A 14,299-nucleotide genomic window follows, 5' to 3' on the forward strand; every position below is an offset into this window, starting at 1 on the left:
GACCTCTGACTGTATGGATCATACCTTTATTAACTGACCTCTGACTGTATGGATCATACTTTTATTAACTGACCTCTGACTGTATGGATCATACCTTTATTAACTGACCTCTGACTGTATGGATCATACCTTTATTAACTGACCTCTGACTGTATGGATCATACCTTCATTAACTGACCTCTGACTGTATGGATCATACCTTTATTAACTGACCTCTGACTGTGTGGATCATACCTTAATTAACTGACCTCTGACTGTATGGATCATACCTTTATTAACTGACCTCTGACTGTATGGATCATACCTTTATTAACTGACCTCTGACTGTATGTCTCATACCTTTATTAACTGACCTCTGACTGTGTGGATCATACCTTTATTAACTGACCTCTGACTGTATGGATCATACCTTTATTAACTGACCTCTGACTGTATGGATCATACCTTTATTAACTGACCTCTGACTGTATGGATCATACCTTAATTAACTGACCTCTGACTGTATGGATCATACCTTAATTAACTGACCTCTGACTGTATGGATCATACCTTTATTAACTGACCTCTGACTGTATGGATCATACCTTTATTAACTGACCTCTGACTGTATGGATCATACCTTTATTAACTGACCTCTGACTGTATGGATCATACCTTTATTAACTGACCTCTGACTGTATGGATCATACCTTTATTAACTGACCTCTGACTGTATGGATCATACCTTTATTAACTGACCTCTGACTGTATGGATCATACCTTTATTAATTGACCTCTGACTGCATGGATCTTGTCGTCGTTACATAGTTTCCTACTTCCTAGTCCAGTACAATTCACAACAACATCGTATTTACCTACAAGCTGTTAAAAATTATAATGTTTTCTTTTATCTTCTTTTACGGTTATTTACTCTTCCAAACATATCCGTATATATAACTGACCTCTGACTGTATGGATCATACCTTTATTGACTGACCTCTGACTGTATGGATCATACATTTATTAACTGACCTCTGACTGTATGGATCATACCTTAATTAACTGACCTCTGACTGTATGGATCATACCTTTATAAACTGACCTCTGACTGCATGGATCATACCTTTATTAACTGACCTCTGACTGTATGGGTCATACCTTTATTAACTGACCTCTGACTGTATGGATCATACCTTTATTAACTGACCTCTGACTGCATGGATCATACCTTTATTAACTGCCCTCTGACTGCATGGATCATACCTTTATTAACTGACCTCTGACTGTATGGATCATACCTTTATTAACTGACCTCTGACTGTATGGATCATACCTTTATTAATTGACCTCTGACTGCATGGATCATACCTTTATTAACTGACCTCTGACTGTATGGATCATACCTTTATTAACTGACCTCTGACTGTATGGATCATACCTTTATTAATTGACCTCTGACTGCATGGATCATACCTTTATTAACTGACCTCTGACTGCATGGATCATACCTTTATTAACTGACCTCTGACTGTATGGATCATACCTTTATTAACTGACCTCTGACTGCATGGATCATACCTTTATTAACTGACCTCTGACTGTATGGATCATACCTTTATTAACTGACCTCTGACTGTATGGATCATACCTTTATTAACTGACCTCTGACTGTATGGATCATACCTTTATTAACTGACCTCTGACTGTATGGATCATACCTTTATTAACTGACCTCTGACTGTATGGATCATACCTTTATTAACTGACCTCTGACTGTATGGATCATACCTTTATTAACTGACCTCTGACTGTATGGATCATACCTTTATTAACTGACCTCTGACTGTATGGATCATACCTTTATTAACTGACCTCTGACTGTATGGATCATACCTTTATTAACTGACCTCTGACTGTATGGATCATACCTTTATTAACTGACCTCTGACTGTATGGATCATACCTTTATTAACTGACCTCTGACTGTATGGATCATACCTTTATTAACTGACCTCTGACTGTATGGATCATACCTTAATTAACTGACATCTGACTGTATGGATCATACCTTTATTAACTGACCTCTGACTGTATGGATCATACCTTTATTAACTGACCTCTGACTGTATGGATCATACCTTTATTAACTGACCTCTGACTGTATGGATCATACCTTTATTAATTGACCTCTGACTGCATGGATCTTGTCGTCGTTACATAGTTTCCTACTTCCTAGTCCAGTACAATTCACAACAACATCGTATTTACCTACAAGCTGTTAAAAATTATAATGTTTTCTTTTATCTTCTTTTACGGTTATTTACTCTTCCAAACATATCCGTATATATTCAAACTATACATGTATGCTTGATTTATATACGCTAAAATTCCTTTAAATATATATATATGCTATAGAAATGAGCCGTATGACCTTTACTCATAAAAAAAACATATCTCAGTTTACAACATGCTTACTTTGAGATGTAAAAAACAAACCCCGTGGGATATGGTAATATCCTAGAGAAAAGCTGACAGACTTATTGACCTCCTAAATTTGAAGCATTAAAAGTTTTTTAAACGTAGAAATATTTTATTATTATACTAAACTGTGTATTGACTTGATTTTTCATAAAATATAAAATAATCTTTTAGAAAAATATCTATAAAAATAAGAGGATATGGTATGATTGCAAAGGAGACAAAAACTTTTCACCACAGGACAACTAAGATTAGAAACGAGGAAGTTAGAGGCTCTGTTGAACGCGTGCGACTGACATCAGCTTTTAAGGTCATATACGGTCATTGCCTGTATATGACATATACAATATAGTATAACCATATTGACTGCGCGATTACAAAGATTACAGTACAAATTCAATCATCATGATTTAAGAATGATAGCAAATTGTTCGTTTGAATTTGTATGCATTGTATTGGAGATATCATGAGAAGCACGTGTTGGAATTTCAAATATTATTGAGAAATAAAATATGATGCCTCGCTGTTGATTTTGGCAAATCAAAAGAACGAATTCTTATGATGTTTTAATTACATTGCATGTATGTTTCATAATGATACGTTATTTTGACTAACAGCAATCTCGCATCATGTATGTTTCATAATGATACGTTATTTTGACTAACAGCAATCTCGCATCATAGATATAGGAAGATGTGGTGTGAGTGCCAATGAGACAACTCTCCATCCAAACAACAATTCAAAAATTAAACCATTATAGGTTAAAGTACGGCCTTCAACACGGAGCCTTGGCTCACACCGAACAACAAGCTATAAAGGGTGTATGTTTCATAATGATACGTTATTTTGACTAACAGCAATCTCGAATCATGTATGTTTCATAATGTTACGTTATTTTGACTAACAGCAATCTCGAATCATGTATGTTTCATAATGATACGTTATTTTGACTAACAGCAATCTCGAATCATGTATGTTTCATAATGATACGTTATTTTGACTAACAGCAATCTCGAATCATGTATGTTTCATAATGATACGTTATTTTGACTAACAGCATTATCGCATCATGTATGTTTCATGATGACAGGAGCTTCCACAGTAAAATGAACAGGTGAATAAAAGAAAAACTTTATAAACCTTTTTTTCATGATTTGAGCAAGAAAATGTAATTTTTAGTACTTATTGCATCCTTCTTTTAGTAATTTTATTGAATTGTAAAAGCGATGACTGTGTGCACATTTTCAGAATAAAGCGCTTACACACATTTTCAAACCCCAATAAATTTACAAAAAAGAAGTATTCAACTCTTTAATAATTTAATGCGAAAATAAAGTATAAGTGATTTGTAAAGAAACTTTATAATAATACCTCGTTTAAATTTTCTACTCGCCTTCCTTCCAATTTTCCTCCACCATCTAAATATCTAAAAATAAAATTTCATTTAATTCAGTAAATCTTTTACTCTATAAATATATCACGTTTAAGGTAGCACAATACAAAGATTTAATAACTCCAACTCCCAAGTTTTAAAATGCCGTAACTTTCTTAATAATGCTTAAAATTTTATAAAAATGGTAGTTTTGGATAGCTAACAGATTGTTCTTTCAAATTAATCTAATGTAAGTATCATGCAACAATTATGTAACTGTTCCGGACCATATGAGTATTTGGACCATACGCGTATGGTCATGACCATATGGGTATATACTCATATGGTCCGACCATACGCGTATGGTCGGACCGTACGCGTATGGTCGGGGTAATTAACAGGTACATTTATGCTAACCTCTTTATGTAACCCGTCTAGTTGTCACGTCATTAAAAAGACACTGCCAAAGGTATTTTTTTCATTAAAAATTAGTAATAACAAGATTAACAAAATAAAATAAGCAGTTTCACACAGTAAATTTGATCACTAGTCAAAACTATAGTAAACACATATTTTTTCATTTAAGACATTTAATACCGATATGTTATTCCGAGTGAATGCATGGCAAAATGTCGACCTCGGAAGATAACTTCCAAAAATATTTGAATGAACTGTTACACAAGAAGTCAACTGTTTTACGTAAAAGTCGACATGATAAAGAGTCTAATAAATTGCTTACTTTTGAAACTTAATATGATTAGCACTAGCAATGCAATATTCATATTTTTTTAAAACTTTACGTGTTTTGTTTAAAAAAAATGAATGACATCACCGGAAAGGACGCTAGTTTATTTTTTAAAGTTGTCTGGTGCTATGATGTATTTCCGTCATGATGATGTTACGATATTGGAGATCTAGAGCTTTTTCACCGTAGACACATCGGAATGATCCAGGACCCAAGAAAAGCTATGGTACCGTGTTGATGTAAAGGTCACCCTACGCATCCATGCAAGAATACAATTAGCGATGAAAACTAACTTTGGCTTCATTATTTAATGTTATTTGAATTGTAAATAATACAATTTCATGTAGCAATCATTGTTATTTTATAAAGTTTTCTCAAGTATATTATTGAAAAAAATACCTATATGGTCCAAATACTCATATGGTCCGGCCCGTTTATAACCAAACGAATATATACTCATATGGTCCGACCATACGCGTACGGTCGGACCGGACCATACGCGTATGGTCGGACCATATGAGTATACGCATATGGTCATGACCATACGCGTATGGTCCAAATACTCATATGGTCTGGAACATAACCAATTATAATGTAAACTGTGCCTAAAATATTTTTCACCAAATTTCCACTTTCAAATGAAATTAGCTTCTGCATACATTTGTAGGTATCCATAAGAAAGTTACAGCATTTCAAAGGTTAGTGTTTGGAAGTAAAAAAAATCTTTGTATTGTGTGCATCAATTAATTCTTTTAAATTTCGGTTGTGGATGAAAGACCAACCTGTATTTTCTTAAATTTCAGAATGAAAGAAGTTTGAGTCCAAAAGTGATAATCCTTTTACACGGTTGGTGTTTTTACCGGATTGAATATTTATTTTCATATATTGCTACCCATAATATTTTTTTGAGGCTTCGCGGAGCAGAGTTTTGTTTTTACTATAGTACATATACTTCATTTTGTAATGCAGAATACTTGTTCCAGTTAATTTTTACAAAGCCAGGTCATTTATTTTCCAAATTTGCCTGATAATCAAATTTTCGTCACCGAATACTGAAATAATTCATAAAATTTAAATATTTTTTTGAAAACGACAAGTTCTAACGTTTGTTTAAACCATTATGATTTAAGTCTTATAATTTATAATAAATCTTCAGGATATAGACTTCATTCAGGCAGCCTCGATTTCACATCAAACAATAAGAAGAATTGATTTTCTCTGATCTATAATTATATCCTGTCATTTTATCATTATTAGATTAATGAAACTGAAAATAAACAATTATAAGTCATAACAAATTTCAAAAGGGTCGTGTCCATTTTGTGTCCGGTACTTTTTGCTTCAACTTACAGTTTTGTTAACCATGGAAGATATTTCTTTACATATGTTATCACTGTTGTAATATGGTAACCATACCTACAAATAAATGATATCAGTACAATAAAAAGCACATGGTTTTTTTTCCATTTTATTTGAATTCCGTATGTCAATTTGTTTTTATGTCTTTTTTTTTTTTTTAGTGTTTCGAAGTACATAACTTTCCGTTGTGCATTAATTTAGGGATACGATGGAGCTCGTAAAAGAGCTTTTTGTAATTATAATGTTATCGAAATTATTGAATGACGGTGCGGGAAGACAATTCTTCAATAGCATTTATAATACATTTATGAAGATTTTGATAATTTAGTAGAAAGTTTACTTACAATTGTTTTATGGAAAAACTTATACATTCAAGTATATAAAACATATATTCAACTTTTTTTAAATTCAATTTCGATTTTTCAAATGACTATTACATGTAGTAAAGCGACTTATATTTTGTACTAAGTGCTTGTTACAAAACGCTGTTTTATTGAAGTTCGGTCATGTTAACCTTATATTTCAACATATTTAAATTCGCTCATGCACCGATATTAATAAAGATAACAAAATACGAGTTAGATGAAATGAAACCGTTTTGACAGATATTTCACACATATGTTTTAGGAAAAAAAATATTTGCAGTATTAATATATCAAAAAATACGCATTACCACTATATTAGTTCTTAATATCGTTACTTAAAATAAAATGTAATGCTTGCTAATAACCACTCACTTATATTTGTTAAGCATATTCAAACTTCTTAATTCATCGTCCGTCATTCTTGAAAATGTATATACATAGTCTGCATACAATGGATTCTAAAACATGACATAGAAAAAAAGTTATTAAATAGAAAACAATACTGTGTCATAGAATGTAAAAACATACTTCCGGGTGCGGGAGTTTCTCTCTGCATTGAAGACCCATTGGTGGCCTTCGGCAGTTGTCTGCTCTTTGGTCGGACGGTTGTCTCTCTGATACATTGCCCAGATCCATTCTCAATCTTATTGTATATATTCTTTCAATAATAATTTTATTTTTCTGTCATCGCCTTATTTTTGCAATATTACATACAAGAGGGTCTAGATGGGATCGGGCTTCAATTCGACTTCTGTATTCTTCAATAATAATTTTAGCTATTTTTTTCTATCCTTTTCAATTATTTCTTGGTATTCTCTCTTTTTTTTTTATTTGAGCACCCCATTATTCTCTTTTCTTTTTTTCTTATTTATTTTAATTCATCATATGTTTTGCTCATTCCGCATGTTTTTTTTCTATAATTATATTTTCTGTAAACCACATCCAGACCATCATAGAAGTGTTTTTAACATATCTTATTATTCTATGCAATGTCTTGTTGACTTGATTGTCTTTTCGTCTCCTGCAATGGTTTCGCAAGTTTCTCTACGACTTATGAGTTTTGAATGTCCGCTTCAGCCTTGACGCTTTCCACTTTTTTTTACAGCATATTTCATTGAGTGGGTAGCCAAAGGTAATATCTTTGGTTAGCTTGCTTGTTAGCTGAACCGTGAAGTCATTGTTATGTTAGGTAAACTATCCTCTTTTCGAGGTAGCATAGTCCAACGGACAGCTTGATTTGTTTTCTGTAGGACATTAAAGTAGGGTAGTTTACCTAACCTAACAATGACTTCACGGTTCAGCTAACACGCAAGCTAACAAAAGATATTACCTTTGACTACACACTCAATGGAACCCGCTGTAATTATAAAAAAGAAGATGTGGTATGATTGCCAATGAGACAACTATCCACAAAAGACCACAATGACACAAACATTAACAACTATAGGTCACCGTACGGCCTTCAACAATGAGAAAGCCCATACCGCATAGTCAGCTATAAAAAGACCCGATAAGACAATGTAAAACAATTCAAACGAGAAAACTAACGGCCTTATTTATGTAAAAAAATGAACGAAAAACAAATATGTAACACATAAACAAACGACAACCACTGAATTACAGGCTCCTGACTTCTGACAGGCACATACATAAATAATGTGGCGGGGTTAAGCATGTTAGCGGGATCCCAACCCTCCCCTAACCTGGGACAGTGGTATAAAAGTACAACATTAGAACGAACTATAAAAATCAGTTGAAAAAGTTAACTCATCAGATAGACAAAAAATACAAGTGGACGTGGCCGGGTAATTATATTGTTAATTTTTATTTGGCGTTCAATGTTTTTTTTTTTTTTTTACAATATACTGTTAGTATAATTTGGACTTATCTTGGGGGGATTTGACGAGGGGTTGGGGGAGGGGGTGAAGATTCTAGTTGACTTCTAAATGAAATAAGAAAGCGGGGTGTATGACAGCAATACAGATACGCATCGACGTCGAAATCTAAAGATCTAGAGGTCAACATACGAGTACCAACAATAATTGGGTGTACTAAGTCAAGCTCTAAATAGCTCGCGTTAAAAAATGAGAGATTTATTTGAAAAAAATAATCTAGAGGGTTGTAACATGAAAAAAAGGCGCAACACGTTTTGATTTTAAAGGATTATCAGATCAAGATGAGTGAAGAGTGTTCAATGAAAATTAAAAGACAAAACTAGAAAAATAAATAAAAATAAGTCGATCAATATATTGTCTTACTTTAACTTCTTCGTTACAAAAATAATATCCAGCTACCATTTGATTTCCGGAGATACCAGCTTGAGACGATAATGTTAAACCAGAAAACCATTTCCAAGAATCAACCGTCCATTTTCTTTAAATATAATGAAGAATGATATTAGAGATAATTGACAAAGAGACGTATGAATTACAATATTTATTAATGAAAATCAACATACGGCCATCTACATAACAAATTGTACATTTATTATACATATGCCAAAATTTGGGGTACTTTTAAAATCACGACCGTATTTCAAGTTTGACAACATTTTGAGGATTGACATAAATTAAAACATCATATCCTAATCTTAATTTGATGCGACTGTCAAACAAGTGAGAGGTTTATCTAATATAAAACCAAGTTCAATCCACCATTTTCTACATAAGTACCAAACCAGGAATATGATTGATTGATTGTTGGTTGCTTTACGCCGCATTAGCACAAAAAGGCTATATCGCGGCGAACCAGGAATATGACAGTTGTTATCCATTCGTTTGATGTGTTTGAACTTTTTGATTTTGCCATTTGATTAGAGACTTTCCGTTTAGAATATTCCTGGGAAAACAGTATTTTTGTGATTTTACTTTTAACATAATTATTATTTGCTGTTTTTTTGTTAGTTTAAGTGCGTGTGTACATAGTTGAAATTTAAATGTATACGTAGATTTGTGAATTTTAAATGACAGGAAGAATTAAAAAGACATCCGGTAAAACGTGTGCTACAACGGATTTAATTCATATGTAGATAAATACTCCTCTTTCAGTTTATAAAAATATACAATCGTCCTAAAGTTGTCAAGCAATTTATTTAAATTTTAAGCAGAATTATACCTTAATATTGTTTAGATACATGGTGTGCAAAATAAATTGACGTGGCATAATATAACATAAACAGACAACAACTCTAGTACACTAGCATAAAAGGTACAATTTTAATGCTTTTATTCTAGGATCTTATCACCATATTTTCAAATTTTCAAGTGGAGTTTTAGACAGAAAATGCACTATGGTATATTATCAATAAATAACTATAACAATGTATTTGCGTTATTTGGAAACTAAACATCACTACCTTGCAATGCTTTCTGGTACTCCGGGAAGTAGTTTGGCTGTTGGTTTGAATATACCTCCTGCACCGTGACTCGTCGTTTCAGTTCCAAACTTATCAGCTATAATTGTGACACATACATGTGGCAGGGCTCTCTTTATATTGATTGCAGTAGATAGTCCGACAGCCCCAGCACCCAGAACAGCAATATTTGTCATTTTTGTGTCACGGTTACGGATGTTTATTTTTAACGGGTTTCGATATTCTACAAAACAACGAAATTATTCACATATTATATTTTTCCATCAAAAATTGATCCATTACTCTTTCCTGCAAATTAATCTTAATAGTAAACTTCACTAAGATCTAAACTTTGTGCATTTCAAGTTTCCACACATTTTTATAAATAAAGATTCAATAAACAACTAATACTGGAAAAAGGATGTTACTTTAGTTTAAAAGTACGATATGATAAATAAAAAAATACACAGGTATAAAAAAGCTCGACGTTACTTAAAGCCTGCTCACAGTAATTATTGATTGGTTGGTGTTGCTTCATGTCCAGTGGAAAACATTTCATACATATTTATGACGATTTTTTTTTTAAAAAGTCAATGTTATAGGAAGGCTTTGTAATAGTGGCCGTCTGTGATGATAGCTGGAAATTTGGACTGCCATTGCTCATGAAAAATAATGTTATGTTGGATTGGGCTGAAATGTAACATTGTAGCAGACCGCCTCAAAGTGTTGATACAAGAGTTTTTGAGGTGCAGTGACCATGGCACTATCTCTTCACGAGGAATTGGATTAAACCATATTCTGGTTCCAAGACGTGGCTACGTACTTATATATCCCGTACAATAACCGACGTTGTGGGAAAGGCTTTATCGTAGTTCGGTAGGAGATCAAACTAAAGGAATAAAGTGACCCTTAGGGTGATCTGCTGACCCGCTTATATCAGTGATTGCACATCATACAGCGGATCTCACATATGAACTTCATAAACATTACAGGAAAACAACCACGTACAATGATCTTAAAAAATATAGGTAACAATGCAGAAAAAAACCAAGAAAGACATCGGTGTCCTTTCAAACTACATATAAGCGAATTGGTGTTCATTCCAAAAATAAACCTGATGAAATGGTTTATCAACGACAATTATCATAAACTTTATCAACAAGACTATAGGCAATACGAAAATGTAAAAAAAAAACAGTTCTAAAATTTGTCTACTTTATACATAGTATTTTGATGGTGTGATATTACTTCAGAACCTTTAATAAATCTCTTTTTATGAGAATGACTAATAAGGTAAGAAAATCTTATATTACTTTTCTTTTTAGTTTACCTGACCTGAAAGGCCAAGTGAGCTTTTCTCATCACTTGGTGTCCGTCGTCCGTCGTCGTCTGTTAACTTTTACAAAAATCGTCTCCTCTGAAACTACTGGGCCAAATTCAACCAAACTTGGTCACAATTATCACTAGGGTATCTTGTTTGAAAAATGTGTCCGATGACCCAGCATGCCAACCAATATAGCCGCCATGGCGTAAAATGGAACGTAGGGGTAAAATGCAGTTTTTGGCTTGTATCTCTGAAACTACATCATTTAAAGCAAATCTGACAGTGGTAAAATATTCATAATAAGATCTATCAGCCATGAAATTTTCAGACGAATCAGACAACCCTTTATTGGGTTGCTGCCCCTGAATAGCAGATTTTTATGAAATTTTGCAGTTTTTGGTTATTATCTTGAATATTATGGTAGATAGAGATAAACTGTAAAAGCAATAATGTTCAGCAAAGCAAGACCTACAAATAAGTCAACATTACTAAAATTGTCAGTCGACCCCTTAAGAAGTAATTGCCCTTTATAGTAAATTTTTAACAATTTTGGTAAAGGTTTGATATCTTTTACAAAAATCTTCTCCTCTAAAACTACAGAGACAAATTTAACTAAACTTGGCAATAATCATCATTAGGGTATCTGATTTTTTACAATGTGTCCAATGACCTTGCTTTACAACCAACATCGCTAAAAATAGAACATTGGGGTTAAATGCAATTTTTGGTTAATATTTCTGAAACTAAAGAGCAAATCTGACAGGACTGGTGGCAAAAATGTTCATCAGATTAATATTTATCTGCCCTAAAATTTTCATACAAATCCCCCCCCCCCCAAAAAAAAAATCTGTTTGTTTGCTGCTCCTGGATTAGTAATTTTACGGAAAATTTGCAGTTTTTTTCTGTTTTCATCTTAGATATCATTATAGTATCTAATAATGTCTTATATCTAAATACTACTATTAACTATGTCAGTAATTACAGGTGAACGACACAGGCTCTTGAAATCCTCTAGTTTACGAACTGAAAATGCATATAACGGTTCATCGAATTCTAAGAAGTCATATAACAAACACAAACATAGAGAACCAACTTCGAAAAAGACATTATCTCTCCTTGAGATTATATTTGCCATTAAAATGTGCTCATTAAAATGGTTGAGTTCTATTCTTTCGTGAAGGTTTATTTAAAATTAGTTTAATTATTGTGTCTGCTATAAAAAATTATTCTTGTGTTTTATATACAGACCTAAACACATCCATATCTGATCGATTGCCATTTGTATATGTCTCAATTCTCCTCAAACATGTAAGTCCTGAATATGCATGAAATATTTGCCACTGAACGTTCAGTAACCAGCAATCAATCATTATCCTCCAACACACATCGCCACACATAGTTCTAAGATTTGAATGTCATAAACATTTTTTGTGTTATATAAAAATGTCATATCACATAATTATTCGACTTCTCTTATTTCATCACTGCATAACAATCATATTCCGATGATATTAACTTGACATGTTGAGAAATTCCACTCAGATCTCGCTCTGCAAATTCATGAAACATTTGCCATTGGACAGTTTCCAAACAGCAATGAATCAATCAACCCACTAGTAGATTTAGACACATAAGAAGCAATGAAGCATCCAAATATTAATTATTTTGGAAGTACAGTTACTAAAATAGATATTTTAAGGCTGGCATACGATAAACGTAATGTAAATCAATTCAATTCATGCATACGGTTGTCACTTGTAAATTTTGTTCTAAACCATTATTCGTAGTCAGCATGTTCAGCTTAGAAAATACATCGATTGATTGTTGGTTGCTTAATGCCCAGTAAGATTTAGTTCACACGTGTATTCAGGACGATGCCACATGAGTACATAAGGTATTAACGATCCTTAATCAAGGCCGTTCGGGATGAAGGTAAATGAAACTGAACTGATCAGGAAAATGAGGGTGTATGTATAACAGGTGGATAACAGGTGGATATATATAGATAGAAATTAGAAACCCGTCAAAGAGTTGGTGCAAGGTCCTGTTGATAAAATATAGAGAGTGTGATGCTGTATATTTACGAGACATCGGATTAAACGTCACCACAAGGCCAATCGGATGTCTCACAGTCACTTTGGCAAGGGTTTCACATCTATACAAGTAGCTGTTTGTAAATGTAACACACACACACACGCAATGAATTACGTACGTACAGACAACAATATATATAATCAGCATCGTAAACAATTAAAGAATACATTATATTATATATTTCATTGAAATGTCAATACATTTGAAAATAGTTGCGTATTTAAAATTACCTTATTTCCTTATTAGTATGTTTATATAAATGTCCTTCAAAATAACGACTAATGAAAACTATTACCTCCCTTGAAATAATATTACTTAAAAATGGTCATACACATATTGATCGTGTTTATTTTTAGTTCAGGTAAATTTCCACTACAGGTTCAGCGACCATTTCAAGGCTTAAACTAAATAATATGTGATATCTGACACGTAGTTGTATACTACCAATTCTTGCATACTTACATACAATTTCAGAAATTTTCAATCGGGTCATATCCAGGATTTTTGAAAAGGGGGAGGGGTAATTCCATTAAACTTTATAATAGATACTGCTACTGAATATTTAAGACGAATTAATGCTATAAAATAATATAAATTGTTAGAAAACCGATCTATATATATATATTTTTTCAGACGATCATAGGGCGGCAAACACCTTATATACAGTCTATCATGGATCCGCCATCGTTCAATTAAAATATAATAATGTATTGATGGGTAAAAAGTAAATAAACTATAAAGATCTATAAATAAATCAGATTTTAAAAAACTTACTGTTTAGTTTCATAAACTATGTGTATACCAGAAGAACTACATAATATTTACACAGGAAAATGTATATCATATCAAGTACTAAACACTCTTTACTGCAAGTGCCAATACATTAATCACCATCTCCTTAATTTGTTTGACACACGTATAATTATCTTCTGTAGTTGAAATACGTGCAGCATTGTAAGTCTTGTAATATCAAGGTTGTACAGATTATACAGATATGGAATCATTCAAAACTGGTAACTTATATCTCCATAGTATCGATTTAAGCACCCGGAGTTGATGCGCTTCAGGACTCCATGGCTAAAATTTAACGTTATATAAATGATCATAAATGTAATATGCTTGAGTGCAAAGTAGACGTGATGACATTGATGATTGTTTTATGTATAATTGAATGATTGATAATTTCGTTTTATGTCCAGTAGCACATATTTCATACATTATATTGGGAATC

At 32.8% G+C, this 14,299-nt stretch overlaps 1 protein-coding gene across 2 annotated transcripts in view; it reads right to left on the reverse strand.

Moving 5' to 3' along the window:
- Positions 1–13,951, reverse strand: part of LOC134708364 (D-aspartate oxidase-like) — a 31,597-nt gene extending 17,646 nt beyond the window's left edge. Inside the window, exons 1-6 of one of the 2 annotated variants that reach the window (XM_063568837.1) lie at positions 13,843–13,951; positions 9,654–9,894; positions 8,557–8,671; positions 6,671–6,756; positions 5,925–5,990; positions 3,829–3,883 (exon numbers count right to left, since the gene is read on the reverse strand). In XM_063568837.1, coding sequence (XP_063424907.1) covers positions 3,829–3,883; positions 5,925–5,990; positions 6,671–6,756; positions 8,557–8,671; positions 9,654–9,894; positions 13,843–13,855 — 576 coding nt within the window. In that variant the 5' untranslated portion in view covers positions 13,856–13,951. Of the gene's footprint in view, positions 1–3,828; positions 3,884–5,924; positions 5,991–6,670; positions 6,757–8,556; positions 8,672–9,653; positions 9,895–13,298; positions 13,320–13,842 lie in introns of those variants that run through there. The other variant, XM_063568838.1, reaches the window with a different exon arrangement.
- Between the last annotated feature and the right edge of the window lie 348 nt (positions 13,952–14,299).

Source organism: Mytilus trossulus, chromosome 2, assembly GCF_036588685.1.
Source record: "Mytilus trossulus isolate FHL-02 chromosome 2, PNRI_Mtr1.1.1.hap1, whole genome shotgun sequence".
NCBI classification, from domain to species: domain Eukaryota; kingdom Metazoa; phylum Mollusca; class Bivalvia; order Mytilida; family Mytilidae; genus Mytilus; species Mytilus trossulus.